The sequence below is a fragment of the Pelodiscus sinensis genome, chromosome 7, assembly GCF_049634645.1.
Source record: "Pelodiscus sinensis isolate JC-2024 chromosome 7, ASM4963464v1, whole genome shotgun sequence".
Classification (NCBI taxonomy): domain Eukaryota; kingdom Metazoa; phylum Chordata; order Testudines; family Trionychidae; genus Pelodiscus; species Pelodiscus sinensis.
Genome location: NC_134717.1, coordinates 57,014,270 through 57,027,559, shown reverse-complemented (window position 1 = coordinate 57,027,559; position 13,290 = coordinate 57,014,270). Strand labels below are relative to the sequence as shown.

Below are 13,290 nucleotides of genomic sequence, written 5' to 3'. Positions count from 1 at the left end.
TTCATTTTCTGCTATTCTAGCTCTTATTGAATTTCCTCCCTCCTTGGCTGGATCTCAGAAATTTGCACAAGGTAATTCAGGTGTTTTTCCATCTTCACCTTTTTCTCATAAGGACCGGCAATAATAGACACTGGTACTTCATGTTTTTGATGTTCAGTGTTGATGGTTATTACCACTGATTCCTCCTTGATTGTTAGAACTACTTTTTGATTCAGCCTTGTGTTTAAAGTATTTTGAAAGTGTAGTTTCATTTTGCAATACAGGCAGTCCCTGGGTTATGTCAATCCGACTTAAGTCGGACCCCTAGTTACGAACGGGGGGGGCCCAGCTAGTGCGGGGTGCCTCTCCCACTGTCGCCGCCTCTGGCAGCGCAGGGAGCGCTCCCCCCCCAGCAGACCAGGGAGCTAGTGCCCCCCCCCCCGCCCCCCCAGCAGACCAGGGAGACTCAGAGCGGCTTTTCTCACCGCAGAGGACGCAGGCGGTGGGACCACCGAGACGCGCCGCAGTCCCGCCGCCCGCGTTCTCTGCAGTGAGAAAAGCCGCTTCGTGTCTCCCTGGTCTGCTGGGGGGGGGGGAGGAGGGCGCAGCTAGTGCGCCTCCCCCCCCAGCAGACCAGGCTTTTCTCGCCGCTGGTCAGTTTCAGCAGCGGCTGAATCAGGACGCCTGCGGTAGAGCAGCTGGGGGGCTTCCGGGTTGGTCCCACAGCACCAAGGTGCGGCGCTACTGGACCAACCCAGCAGCACCCCAGCTGCTCTGCCCCAGGCATCCCTGAGGCAGAGCTGCTCTGCTCCAGGCTTCCTGGAATCAGCCGCTGATCCGTTTCAGCAGCAGCTGACTTGGGGACGCCTGGGGTAGAGCAGCTGGGGTGCTACCGTGTTGGCCCCCGCAGTGCCGAGGTGCGGCGCTGCGGGGACCTACCTGGCAGCACCCCAGCTGCTCTGTCCCAGGCGTCCAGATTCAGCCGCTGTTGAAACTGATCAGCGGCTGATTCCAGGAAGCCCGAGGCAGAGCAGCTCTGCCTTGGGCTTCCTGTAGTCAGCCGCTGGTCAGTTTCAGCAGCGGCTGAATCGGGGACACGTGGGGTACAATATGTACCAGTTCCGACTTACATACAAATTCAACTTAAGAATAAACCTACAGTCCCTATCTTGTACGTAACCCAGGGACTGCCTGTAATACTTATTTATAATAGTTTTCAACAGAATCTCAAAGCTCGTTAGCTTTCCAAATCAGATGTGGTTCTCCTAAGGAGCTTGTGCTAGTAGGCTGACTGGAGGTGCAGGTTTTCTGCTTATCATATAACCTTAGGGCTCGATCTTGTAAATACATGTACAACAGAATGTGCTTGAATTGCTCCCTGCGATCTTAGTACACTTAGGTTTTTCTGGCTTTCTGTTCATAACTACCAAACAGTCACCTTGATTTCATTTCAAGGGTAAAGCCCGCAGACCTCCTCAGATACTTGGGTGTGCAAGACTGCCCCTCTCACAATCAACTGCAGTGTGGATCAGATCACTCAATAATTTAGCTTCATCCAAAAAAAATGTGTTTTTGTTTTTTTCCCCCTCCACTTATCTCAATAAAGACCACATTCTGAGATGTTCTCTCTCAACTCCAACTGACTTAACTGGGAATTGCACCTTCCTGGATCAAGCTTCATAGGTGCTGCTTTAAATGGGTTTTCTCTCAAAGATTCTCGTATGGCATAAACAAATAATCAATGCAAGTTTTACATCTATCGTTGCTTGTATTCTTCTATATAATCTGTTGCATTGAGTGTTTCTGGGTTTGCTTTTCAGTTCTCGGCACAGAGAGAGTGGAGCAGATGACAAAAACCTATAATGACGTTGACATGGTCACACATTTGTTAGCTGAGGTATAGTCATCTCCGCTTATTGTTGCATTAATGTGTAATATGCTAAGAATACATTTGCATACAAATTTTCCTTCAACATTTACAAGGAACTGACTGGAGAAACTATTCAGACAGGTGAATGAGCATCAGTTGTCACTTAGGAGAAAAGGAAATGTCTCTTGCCTTTCAGTCTTTAGACCTAGTAGCACGGGACTCTTAAACAGTGGGACATCGGGCATGCGTGCACAGTGACCTGCATCAGCTGAGAAACAAAATAACTTAGCAAAATCCTGCAAACCTAGTGGAAGCCCAGGAGGAAGAGGAAGGTAGCAACTTGCTCTCTATCCTCTGTCCCTTTCGTCCCTCTCCCTGTCCCAGAACTATGCTCTACTCCAAGGGAACTTGTGGAGCTAGTATTTACAGCTCTTTAAAATGATGCCTCAGTAGAACCTGTGAAGTCCTCACACCAAACTACACAGGACTACAATAAAAAATTCTAATAATCCCCCAAAAATGGTTTTACTGTGACCCCAGGTTTTTGATGTTGCAAAGGACTATGGGAATGGATGAGTCCTGTCAAGAAATCAGTATGTATTATTCTAGATCCCAAATGGTTAAAGTTTGAGAAACACCGCACTAGCACAGTCAGTGCAGTTTAAAATGAGTTGGCGGCATGTCCTATTATTTTTTGGTTTTCATGAGTGAAGCAGAAACATCTTAAATTAAGCTGACTTTAAATTGAAGTTGAATTTAAATGTACTCTGATGAAAAAATAATTTTTTTTACTCTGATTTTTTGCTCCTGCTGTTTGTGAGTAGCGGGAACGGGACCTGGAGCTAGCAGCACGGATTGGACAAGCCCTTCTGAAGAGGAACCATGCCCTGACAGAACAGAATGAAGTACTAGAAGAACAACTAGGACAAGCTTTTGACCAAGTGAGTGATAGTTTACCCTATATACCTTAGCTTTCTGTATTAAAGGGGTTTTATTACAGTTAAAGGCAGGAAATTGCATTTATTATACTGCTCCAGAGGGAGCCTCAAAAAAATCCCTCTAATTTATCTAAACTGAAGTATTCCAGACAAGTGCATAATTCCAATAACCAACAATGAAGTTTCAATGAAATTTGTTAAAAATTCACTACAGTGGTTGTTATGGTGGATGTGTTGTGTTCATTTTGTAAATCTAATATATCACACTTAAAATAGTCTTTCAAGAAAGTCCCTCTAACTGATCGTAATGGTCCATTCTGGCCTTATCTCTGAATCCAAAAAGCTTAATGTATTTTTTTCAACAATGAATTCAGTTTCATTCACCTTTCTGAAATAGGGTGTACTGACAACAAACAGCCAATGGGATGCAATTGACTTGTTGAGGATCACAAAAGAAGTCTGTAGTGAGAGACCTGGAATCTCTCTTCCAAATTCTGCCTCCATCTTATGCTTTAAACACAAGCTTTAAACAACATCTTTCTTTCCTTGTTTGTTCAGTCTGTCTCATGTTACATTTTTTTCTCAGGGCTCGTCTAGACTATGCTGAAATTTCAAAAGAAGATATGCAAATTCCATTTTAAGGAAGAGCGGCTTTTCGAAAAAGGGGACGGTTGCCAAAAAAACGATGTCCCAACTACTTTCACTTTCAAAAGTGAGATCAGAAGAAGATATGCAGAGTATTTGCATATCCTTTCGAAACTTCAGCATAGTCTAGACATAGATTTGAACAACACTGAGGCTCTCAAATGCTGCCATCTCGACAGAGGAACTAACAAAGAATGAAACTGTTATCAAAGTGTGACATTTGCCAGGGATACCCAGGGCTGTGAGGCATCTCATTGCTGCCAACCCTTAAAATGAGGAGGCTTGGGGGCAGCTCCCCACTCCACTGGCCTTGGACAGCATCGTTACTCCCCTTCAGATCTGACAGATACCATTCTTGCTTTACAATTCATCATTTGATTGCATATGTCAAAATATACAAGGCGAGTAGCCTTACATCAAACTCTTAAGAAGTTCTGAAACTTCCTTTGCTTAATGATAATGGCTGGAAATACTTTTGTTGGTTCATGTGTGTGCACTGAAATCATCTGTTGACACTTAGGAAAATCCCCACTGGCACCCTGTTCCCTGCTCCAGAACCCACTAGCACTCCTCCCCAGTACTGTGTCCCCTGCTCCCAAATGACTTTTCTATGGGTCAGTGACACCTGACTCAAGGCAGGTTCCCTGCCATTCTCATAAATAAAGACAATGCAGAAACTTTTTGTGTTTAACATAGTATTCTATTTAAAAATGAAGCCTGGCCAACAAGCCCCCATCTGGCCACAACCACTCCTGCACTCCCCCTATCTGAGCCTATCAAACACTGGAACCTCATGCCCTCAGCCCCTCACATACCCCAACCCAAATTCCTGCACCCTCACGTCCGCAAGCCTATGGCTTGCTTAGTATCCCAACACTGCCCAGTCTGGAGCCCCCTCCCCGAGCCAGCGTCCCCTTCTCCACCTCCTCCTGCATCCAGATTTTCTCCCAGAGCTTGCACCTCTCACCCCTTCCCACACCCAAATCCCTCATTCCCACCCCAGAGCCTACACATCCTGTCTCAACCCAGCAAGGGTCCAGCTAGACTTCAGGAGTTTTTCAGGATTCTGGAGATATCCCAGAAAAACTCTTCTGCATCCAGGGTTGCGTTTATTCTTCCGCTTTTTTAGTGGAAGAGCAAACAGGCTCTTTTGGTCACCCCTATATTCCTCTTTCCACAAGGAATAAGGTGGCTTCCAAAAGAAGGGTGTTTTTTTTCTGACATTTGGTCCAGTGTAGACAGGCCAAATGTTGGAAAAACCTCTTCCTACAGAAGAATAAAAAAAAAATAAGCAGCAGTATAAGGATTGGGGATAGCAAGTGATGGAGAGGAGGAGAATAGAGAAGGAGGGGCTTCAAGGAAGGGGTGGGACAGTAGATCTTGGCTTGGTCTGTCATTTAAAAAGTGATCTTCGGTGAAAAAAGGTTGGAGACCACTGCCTTAAGATAATTTTCAGTATAGATATATAACTCATTAAATATTAAACATTCATATTTTATTGTGATGACCAATGCTACTGGCTTTCTGTAGTGATCTTGCATACCACCTTTTGGTGAGCTATGATGCATATACCTCAACTATGGAATCCCTATAAAATCTTGTGCACCTGCTGTGTCCACTGACAGTTGGTACCAAAAGGACATTGGGTCATGCAAAGGACCTATTAACTATATCACAGTCGCTTTCCCCTTGTTGATATGACCAGTGCCTCTCATGGCCAGATTTTTCAGTGAAATGGTCACAATTGCAAACAGATCAGCATACAGATACCAAATATGTACACACAACTGCCTATATATATGTTCAAAGACTTAGTCTGTGTATTCACATCACGTATTTGTACCAGAACTTGGAAGCACAAGGATGTACACAGCTAACTTTGAAAATCTGACCCAGAGACACTGGAAAGGGGGTGGCTGGGGAACCAAAGTGCCATGGCCCTCCCGCTTTTTTGAAAGTGCACAGGCATGGCCCCCTGCCTCTCCTCTTCGCCCCCCTGAGCTCCTTCCAGGGTCCCCAGCCAGGCTCTAACTTCTGGCTTTCATCACATTGGCGTTCATTGTAGTAATGTTCCCATAGCTTGTCTTACATAAGGTCTTAGTTCCAGTCTACTATGACACCATAATTTCACTACCTCTGTAGCAGCATAGTCTTCAAAGTTAGATAAAGCCTGAAATTTCCAGCATAAAAATAAATAAAAATCCAGTCACAATATTTGGATTGTCTTTACCTCAATTCAAACTGGAACAAATTTGCTCCAAGAATTCAGAAACTATGTAATATCCTATAATACTTTGCAATGTGAATTTATTTACAAAACCTACCTTTTTAAATATAGGTTAACCAGCTGCAGCATGAACTATCGAAGAAAGATGAGTTGCTTCGTATTGTTTCAATTGCCTCTGAAGAAAGTGAAACAGACTCCAGCTGCTCTACACCACTCCGGTTCAATGACTCCTTTAATCTGTCACATGGTCTTTTGCAACTGGATGTCTTGCAGGACAAACTCAGAGAACTGGAGGAGGAGAACCTGGCTCTCCGATCAAAGGTACACTTAATTTTTAGTAAGGATGTTAAATGTAGTTGAATCAACTAATCAATTAGTCGGGAAGCTGCAGCGAGGTTTAGCTCCCAGCCCCACGAGCTAACCCCACTGCGGCTCTGCTTTTTAAATGTATTAAGAGCCTGCCGTCTCTTAATACATTTAAAAAGCAGAGCTGCAGTGTCTGAGACAGGTCGCGAGCTGGGAATCGGCTGATTCCTGGCTCGCACCCAGTCCATGCTACCCCTCTGCCTTCCCTGCCCCCTGAGGAGATGGTGCTGGGAGCTTTTAAGCCGGCTCTCCACAACACTGGCTCCTGCTTCCCTCTTCCTCCCCTTCTCCCCCCCCCCCCCCCCCCCCCCCAAACCTCTGGTACCTCTTGCTTCCTCAGATGGAGCCAGTGGGGCAGGGGAAGTGATTAGTTGAGGGACTAGTTGACTATCCCATTAACTTATGCGTATTTCTAGTCGCTTACATCCCTAATTTTAAATATGTGCCACAAAGTTGTAAGACTGTTATAAAAATCCAGCTTCCCGTGCTTGGTGGGGTGACTACTCTACCTGACATCCCGCTAGAGACAGACTGTAAATACATCATCCCACCCCAGGTCTGCATTCTTAAAACGTGGCCCTTTACTCTTAGTTGCTTTCAAGTTTGGTAATATCCAGCGTGTTGAGAGACTGTGTAGAGGGATCATGTTACTCTCCAGATTTGCTGCTTGGCGTGTACTGTGTGTGTGCACATGGACAGAACACTGTGAAAAGGCAGTTGCCCTCACTTTGCATTCTCTACCTCCCTCACCTTCTCCCAGTATTGGCAGGTATGGGTCCTCTCTACCAGTGTGCAAAGTTGCTAACTCCAGCTGTTCCCAAATGTGTCTATGGTACAAGATAATATAGACTTACATTTTAACTACCCACCCAAATTGCACTAGCCTCTAGGACCTGCTGAGTTATATGATCCACTATTGTGTGATGGTGTGTTCTTCCGTTAACACAGGCTGACATGACTAAGTTTCATTTAGTCGATCTGAATTCTAGATAAGGAAGTTACAATTTAAAGCCACAATTGTGACGCATGTGCAAAAATCTGTGCACTTTATTAATTGAGTTAAATGAGAATATTTTTATCCTTTGGTTTTTTTCCACGTGTTTAAATTTTTGCAAGATCAACGCCCAATATTTAAGACAAAATGCAATGAACATGGTGTTAGTAGAACTAGAGAAAGGGGGTTAAAGGAATAGGATAAGCAGTTGCTTGGGTTTGTGATGCTCCATTTCTGGGTTACACACTTTTGTTTTGGTGTGCCCCATTATTTTTAGCATGAAGGGATCTTGTTTTACCCATCATTCTGTAGTTCCCAACAGGATAGGGCCTTTGTACTCAGGAAAACCTATTTAGGTCACAGAGTTTAAGGCCTGGGCAATGTGGGAACTATGCCTTCTTTAAGGCCTTAATTTTTCTCCTTTTATCTGACTTACCCATAAGGTACTTAAACCCTTTTCAGTCATAGATATTATCTACAAATCTCTCTACTCTACCTTATTATGAAAGTTGTCATTACTTTCAAATTAGCTCTGTGCCTTAGAAACCTATTGCTCTCCTGCAAAGTAGTCGCATTAGATGTTAAATCATAAAATCAAAATTGATTCAATCCCACCTCCTTTAAAGCAGTCTCTTCTGCTGTATGGGATTCCCTTTTCTGTGCAATGTCTCACACTTTAAAAGTCTCTGTGGGTATGTCTACACTACAGAGTTAGTTCAAACTAACTTACTTCGAAGTAGTTAATTCGAACTAAGCTAATTCGAACTAACGCGTCTAGAACTAAAAACTAGTTCAAATTAGCATGTCCACATTGAGTGGACCCTGAACAGGGCTTAAGGATGGCCGGAAGCAGTGCCTGCAGGGCATCAGAGGAGGACTTAGAGCGTGGAGATGCTGTCTCAGGCTAGCCGAGGGCTGCGCTTAAAGGGAACCGACCCCCACCCCGGACAGACAGTTCTCAGAGGTGCCCCGCTTGAAAACCAGTCCTGGCTTGGAGTGCCCGGAATGCCCACACTGGGCACATCACAGCACTCGGCCATCAGACCGGCTGCACTTGCCGCAGGCTGCCATCTGGGGAGAGGGGGCAATTGGGGGGCTGCAGGAGAGCTTCCACCCCCAGAAGCCCGCAGACCCAGCCCAGTCCTCCCCATCGGGGGCTCGTGCCCCATTCTTCCCTCACCTCCTTCCACTTACCCTTCCCTAGCCCCCCTTCCTGATGTGCAAAATAAAGATAACGTTTCTTCCAACATTGACTCTGTCTTTATTGAACAAAACTGGGAGAGACTGGGAAAAGGAGGTGGGAGAGGGGAAGAGAAAGGCTGGGAGAGGGGAGGGCAACTACAATGATCAGGGGTGGGGAACAGGTCCCAGATGGAGAGGCTACAGAGACTGGGACTGTTCAGCTTAGAGAAGAGGAGATGGAGCGGGGACAGGATAGAGGTCTCTAAAAGCAGGGGTTGGGTGGAGAGGGTGCATTCAGAAAAGTTCTTCATGAGTTCCCGTAAAGAAGGACTAGAGGACACCAAAGGAAAGGAATGGGTATCAGGCTTGAAACTAGTAAGAGAAAGTTGTTGTTGACAAAGCAAATAGTTAACCTGCGGAACTCCTTGCTGCAGGAGGCTGTGAAGGCTACAACTAGAACAGAGTTTAAAGGGAAGTGAGATCAAGTCATGGAGCTTGGGTCCATGGAGTAGTCTTAGCCAGGGGGTAGGAGTGGTGTCCCTGCCCAAGGTTTGTGGAAGGCTGGAGAGGGATGGCACGAGACAAATGGCTTGGTCACTGTCTTTGGTCCATCCCCTCCAGGGTCCCTAGTGTTGGCCGCTGTCGGCAGACAGGCTACTGGGCTAGATGGACCTTTGGTCTGACCCAGGACGGCCATTGTAAGCTCAGGGCTCAGGGTCGGGGGTCTCAGTGGACCCCCTTGATTTTCATGCACACCTGCTCCTGGGTGGCCAGGCTGGCAGCTCTCCTGCCCTAGACGGCCACTTTCCTGTGCCTAGTGCGGAGATCGTGGATGAGGTCCACGATGTCTGCACTAGCCCAGGAAGGTGCCCACCTCTTGCGGTCCCGGGCAAGCTCCCGGGAGCCGCCAGCCTGGTCCCGGGAAGAGGGGATGGGCTGGGGGACATCGGGTGGGTGGCTCTGTGCTGTGTCAGGTGCAGGGTCTGCTGGCTGGGTGCTGGCAGGCTTGCACCTGGCACGGGCACCGTAGCCAGCCCGTGCCCCTTTAAGAGGTCCGGGGCCGGGAGGGGGGCAGACGAGTTTCCCTGGTGTTGGCTAGAGTGGCCACCAGGGCAAGCTGGGGAGGGCTAGCCTCCCACTAGTTCGAATTAAGGGGCTACACACCCCTTAGTTCGAACTCAGCGCTCCGCTAGTTCGATTTAAATTCGAACTAGCGGAGCGCTAGTGTAGCGCCTATGAATGTTAGATCGAACTAACGTCTGTTAGTTCGAACTAACATTGTAGTGTAGACATACCCTGTCAGACATCTGGGCTTTGGCAGATGGCAACCCCAAGATTCTTTATATAGCTTAGGTAGACAGTGGACATTTACAGGATTCAAACCAGCATCATGTCTTTGATTTTTAAAATTCCAAGTTGCCCCAACTCCTCCATTTAAAATATTAAATCCTTTTAATAAGGCTGTGTCAGTACGGGGCTGGAGTTGCAGGTATTTTGGAACTAAAATGTTGGTCTTCTCCTTTCCTTTAGCAACCTATCCCCTGTCTCTTGCCACCTCCTTTTCCCAAACTGCTTTGCTTGACTAGCAGTTGAATGACACAGAAGAGACTTTGTTGTTGTTTGTATGAGAGTGGTTTGTTTTCATCCATTACTGCTGGGCCATTCTTTCTGATTGTCATTCTGCTCGCTATGGGATAAGTGTTGTGTGGAGCCTAACACTCCTGAGGTGTGCACCTCAGTGTGTGGCAGCAGCCCAGACAGTGTGCCCACCAGTATAAACCAGCATAGGATCTTCCAGATTGATTTGTGGGGAGCTTGCTTCTGATGGGTCAGCTGGTTTGGCTTTTCAGGTGTCTGGAAGCCATGTTCAGCTCGCAGGCTTGCTAGTAATTCTGTCATCTTTCACCCTGCTGCCTTTCCACCTCCCCCATCCTTCTGTGTTTTTGCCACTGCTGTGAACCAACGTTGTGTTGGAATCTTCCACATTTCTCCTCTTTAAGAGCAGGATTTTGGTATGTTTCCAAGCCCTATTCCACTTTAGCAAACCATAAATAATCAGTTTGAGAGAGACACCCAGCATTGAAATTTTCAGCTCAAACACTTATAATTTGACAGTTACAAGGAATGGGAAAGGCTCTGGTAGTGGGGAAAGTGTCAGGCAGCTATAATAATTAGTTGTGCAACTAACCAAGCCTAAAATAAAAATATGGTTAAATTTTTGCCCTGCCATTTTGCCTGGTCCCTTTTAACTAAGTCTTTTCCATAGTTTTATTACTGTGTTATATAATTTCATCTTTGTCTTCTTTAAATAACCTCAGGCATACTAAGCTGCTTATTGGTTGGCCTGATTTAATGAGAAATGCCAAGATCTATTTATAGTTCATTGTGATAATGTTATGTGGAACTGATTTTATTTGCAGTTCCTTTCTTTGAAATAGATTTCCAATCTCAGGCACTGAGGTTTCCGATAAGCCAGCACTAATCAGCAAACTGTCCCAAAGGAAAATTCTCTGATGGAGAGAAGCCATTATTATTGATAGTTTTGGGGTTTTTTTGGTTTTTTTTGTTTTTTTTTTTTTCCTGGTAGTATCCAGATGCTGCAACCAAAATGGAGATCTCTGTATGCTTGTTGTTGCACATACTTGCAGAGCAAGACAATCTCTGGTCTGGAGAACTTATGATTCTAAACAAATGGAAGGAGGGGAGAAAGGAAAGTTGTATTCCTATTCTGAGTGTGTTTCAGTGCCTTTGTGGCCTTTGTAGATGTGACTAATGTATCATTCAGTTTCCAGACTACAGGATTCCTCTGTTTTGAGGAGACATATTTGCAGTAAATTCAAGTTGTCTAGTTCCAGGTATGGCATCTGCTGTTGAGTTTCTCTACCAAATTTTGAGTTATCAGTACATTTTCTGTGGCTTTTTGTTTAGGTTGCTGCCCTCTTTCCTATTTCTAACATAAGGGAAGTTAGCTGTAGTGGAAAAAAAACCTAGCAGAAAGTACAGTCAACTGCACGAAGTAATCACATTGGGGGAAAAAATAAGGGGGATTGTTTTTTCTAATCTTTCATTGACAGTCTCACATATTAGTAATTACTGCAAGTAAAACATTTTCAGTTGGAAGTTTAATTTTTCATTTGATGTTGTCTCTCTAATTTTTTTGAAGGCTGCTCATCTAAAGACAGAAACCATTACATATGAAGCAAAAGAGCAGGAGCTTGTCAGCGACTGTGTCAAAGAGCTCCGTGAGTATCAAGATTGTATGTCCTAGTAAAAACAGGAAAAGGCTGTTTGATCACTTGGCATTTGTAATATTTTGGCTATCCCCAGGTTCGGATATGAGTTTAATAAATTTATGCAAACAGTGTTTTGCTTGTTACTACTTGACCACTTCAGAATGAGTCTGTTTCCAAGTACTTATTTCTTTCTGCCTCACTGTGGCACTGAACTTTGGTTTGGAGACCAAAGCATGGTTGTGCAAAAGATGAAAATAGATGTTTACCGAAAATGGAAAGCCTCTTGCAGACCTGAGCTCTTAAAAACAGAGCTAAGCTCAGTGCTCCTGTGAACTTCCACACTGATTTCAGTCTCCCCAGATAGCAATCTACAGGACATATAGTGATTCTGAATAGTAGATGTGACAGCTATTCTTGGGAATATTAAACTGATCATTATCTAACCTCCTGGATACCCATTCTAAATTTTCATAGCTCCATGAACGCACATGAAACGCTCCCTGTTATAAATGCATAATAAAGTATTAAAATCAATTGTAGTGCATTCACAGTAAAATCTCTGCAAGGATGCTTTGCTTTTGCAGTTACTTACAGATATGTATCCTTCACTACCCTTGTACAAATGTAAGTAAACATTCTCTGTTGCAGTTGGGAGTGACATGAACTTTCTTTGGTAATTATGTAATCTGGAAGTTTAAACTTTAAACCTGTATTCACTTGATCGATGCCTCCTCCCATATTCACTAGAAATCTAGGCTTATCTTATGAGATTCTTTCCAATAATCCACGTGATGAACACTGCACTGTTGCATGCTTTTATTTTGAAGAACAAGAAAGTATTCTGGATCGATGCCCGTTTGATTGTCTACCTGCTTTATTTTATCCTTGTAGAAGCTGTGTAATCTCAATGGTGGAGGTTGCTAGATACTGTCCTACACAGCACTTCACTGTACCACCAATAAGAGGGATGTAATTCTTGTTTAACTTTATAGCATCCAAAGCTGCTCATGGCATTTCAGAAACTTAAAATGGATCTCACCTTCTGCCTCCTTTTTAGTTTTTAGCTATTAAAAATCATCCCCATGTTTTATTTCAAGCTCTCTTGGGCTGATCAGGGTTGAGTTTCTCATTCCAGCTTTTAAAGGCCCATTTGAGGTGTGAGCTTATGCCCTTTAATGAAGGGGTTGGTAGAAATTATGAATTATGTCTTCAGAGCCAAAGAAGGATGTGTTTTTCCTTGGTATAACTGACATCCATGAGTTGCCCCACCGTAAGATCATAATGGAGACAGATTTATTGCAATATAAACTCTGTGAGGTGTCCTGCCATGGACAGAGGCTGCTCCAGTGGGCCCCACAGGGCTGGAGCAGCCCCCTTCCTGAGGCAGTTGAAGAGCTGCTCCAGCCCTTTCTGGTGAATCAGCATCTTCCGCATTGTCCCTCAATCTCTGCCACAAGGGAATCCTGTAGGGAACAAACCTTTTTGTTATCTGGGTAACTATTTACATCCCTAGTTCAGAGTGTCTATATACTTTTCATCATATTAACAATAAAAGATCCACTGTGCACGCACTGAATTGATTCCTTAGGATTTTTGCTGTCCCTTTGAAGACTACAGTGTTATGTTAGCCAAGGGTGTGTGTCAGGGAAAGCTGTATACTAAGTCTATGTTTTACTCTCTTTTTAGGGGAAACACATGCTCAAATTGCCCGAATGACAGAAGAGTCATCTGAAAAAAGTGAAGAGCTGATTCGCTATCAAGAAGAGATTTCAACCCTCTTATCTCAGATTGTTGATCTTCAGCATAAACTCAAAGAGGTGTGTGCATACAGTAGGTGAAGCTGAAGGGCAGGTTGT

General features: G+C 44.7%; 1 protein-coding gene across 3 annotated transcripts in view; it reads left to right on the top strand.

Annotated features, from left to right (window-relative positions):
- TRAK2 (trafficking kinesin protein 2) overlaps positions 1-13,290 on the top strand; it is a 72,585-nt gene that overhangs the window by 46,558 nt on the left and 12,737 nt on the right. For 2 of the 3 annotated variants that reach the window (XM_075933871.1, XM_075933872.1), the window contains exons 4-9: positions 21-71; positions 1,800-1,876; positions 2,674-2,790; positions 5,771-5,980; positions 11,365-11,443; positions 13,121-13,251. In XM_075933871.1, the coding sequence (XP_075789986.1) occupies positions 21-71; positions 1,800-1,876; positions 2,674-2,790; positions 5,771-5,980; positions 11,365-11,443; positions 13,121-13,251 (665 nt within the window). The remainder of the gene's footprint in view (positions 1-20; positions 72-1,799; positions 1,877-2,673; positions 2,791-5,770; positions 5,981-11,364; positions 11,444-13,120; positions 13,252-13,290) is intronic. The other variant, XM_075933873.1, reaches the window with a different exon arrangement.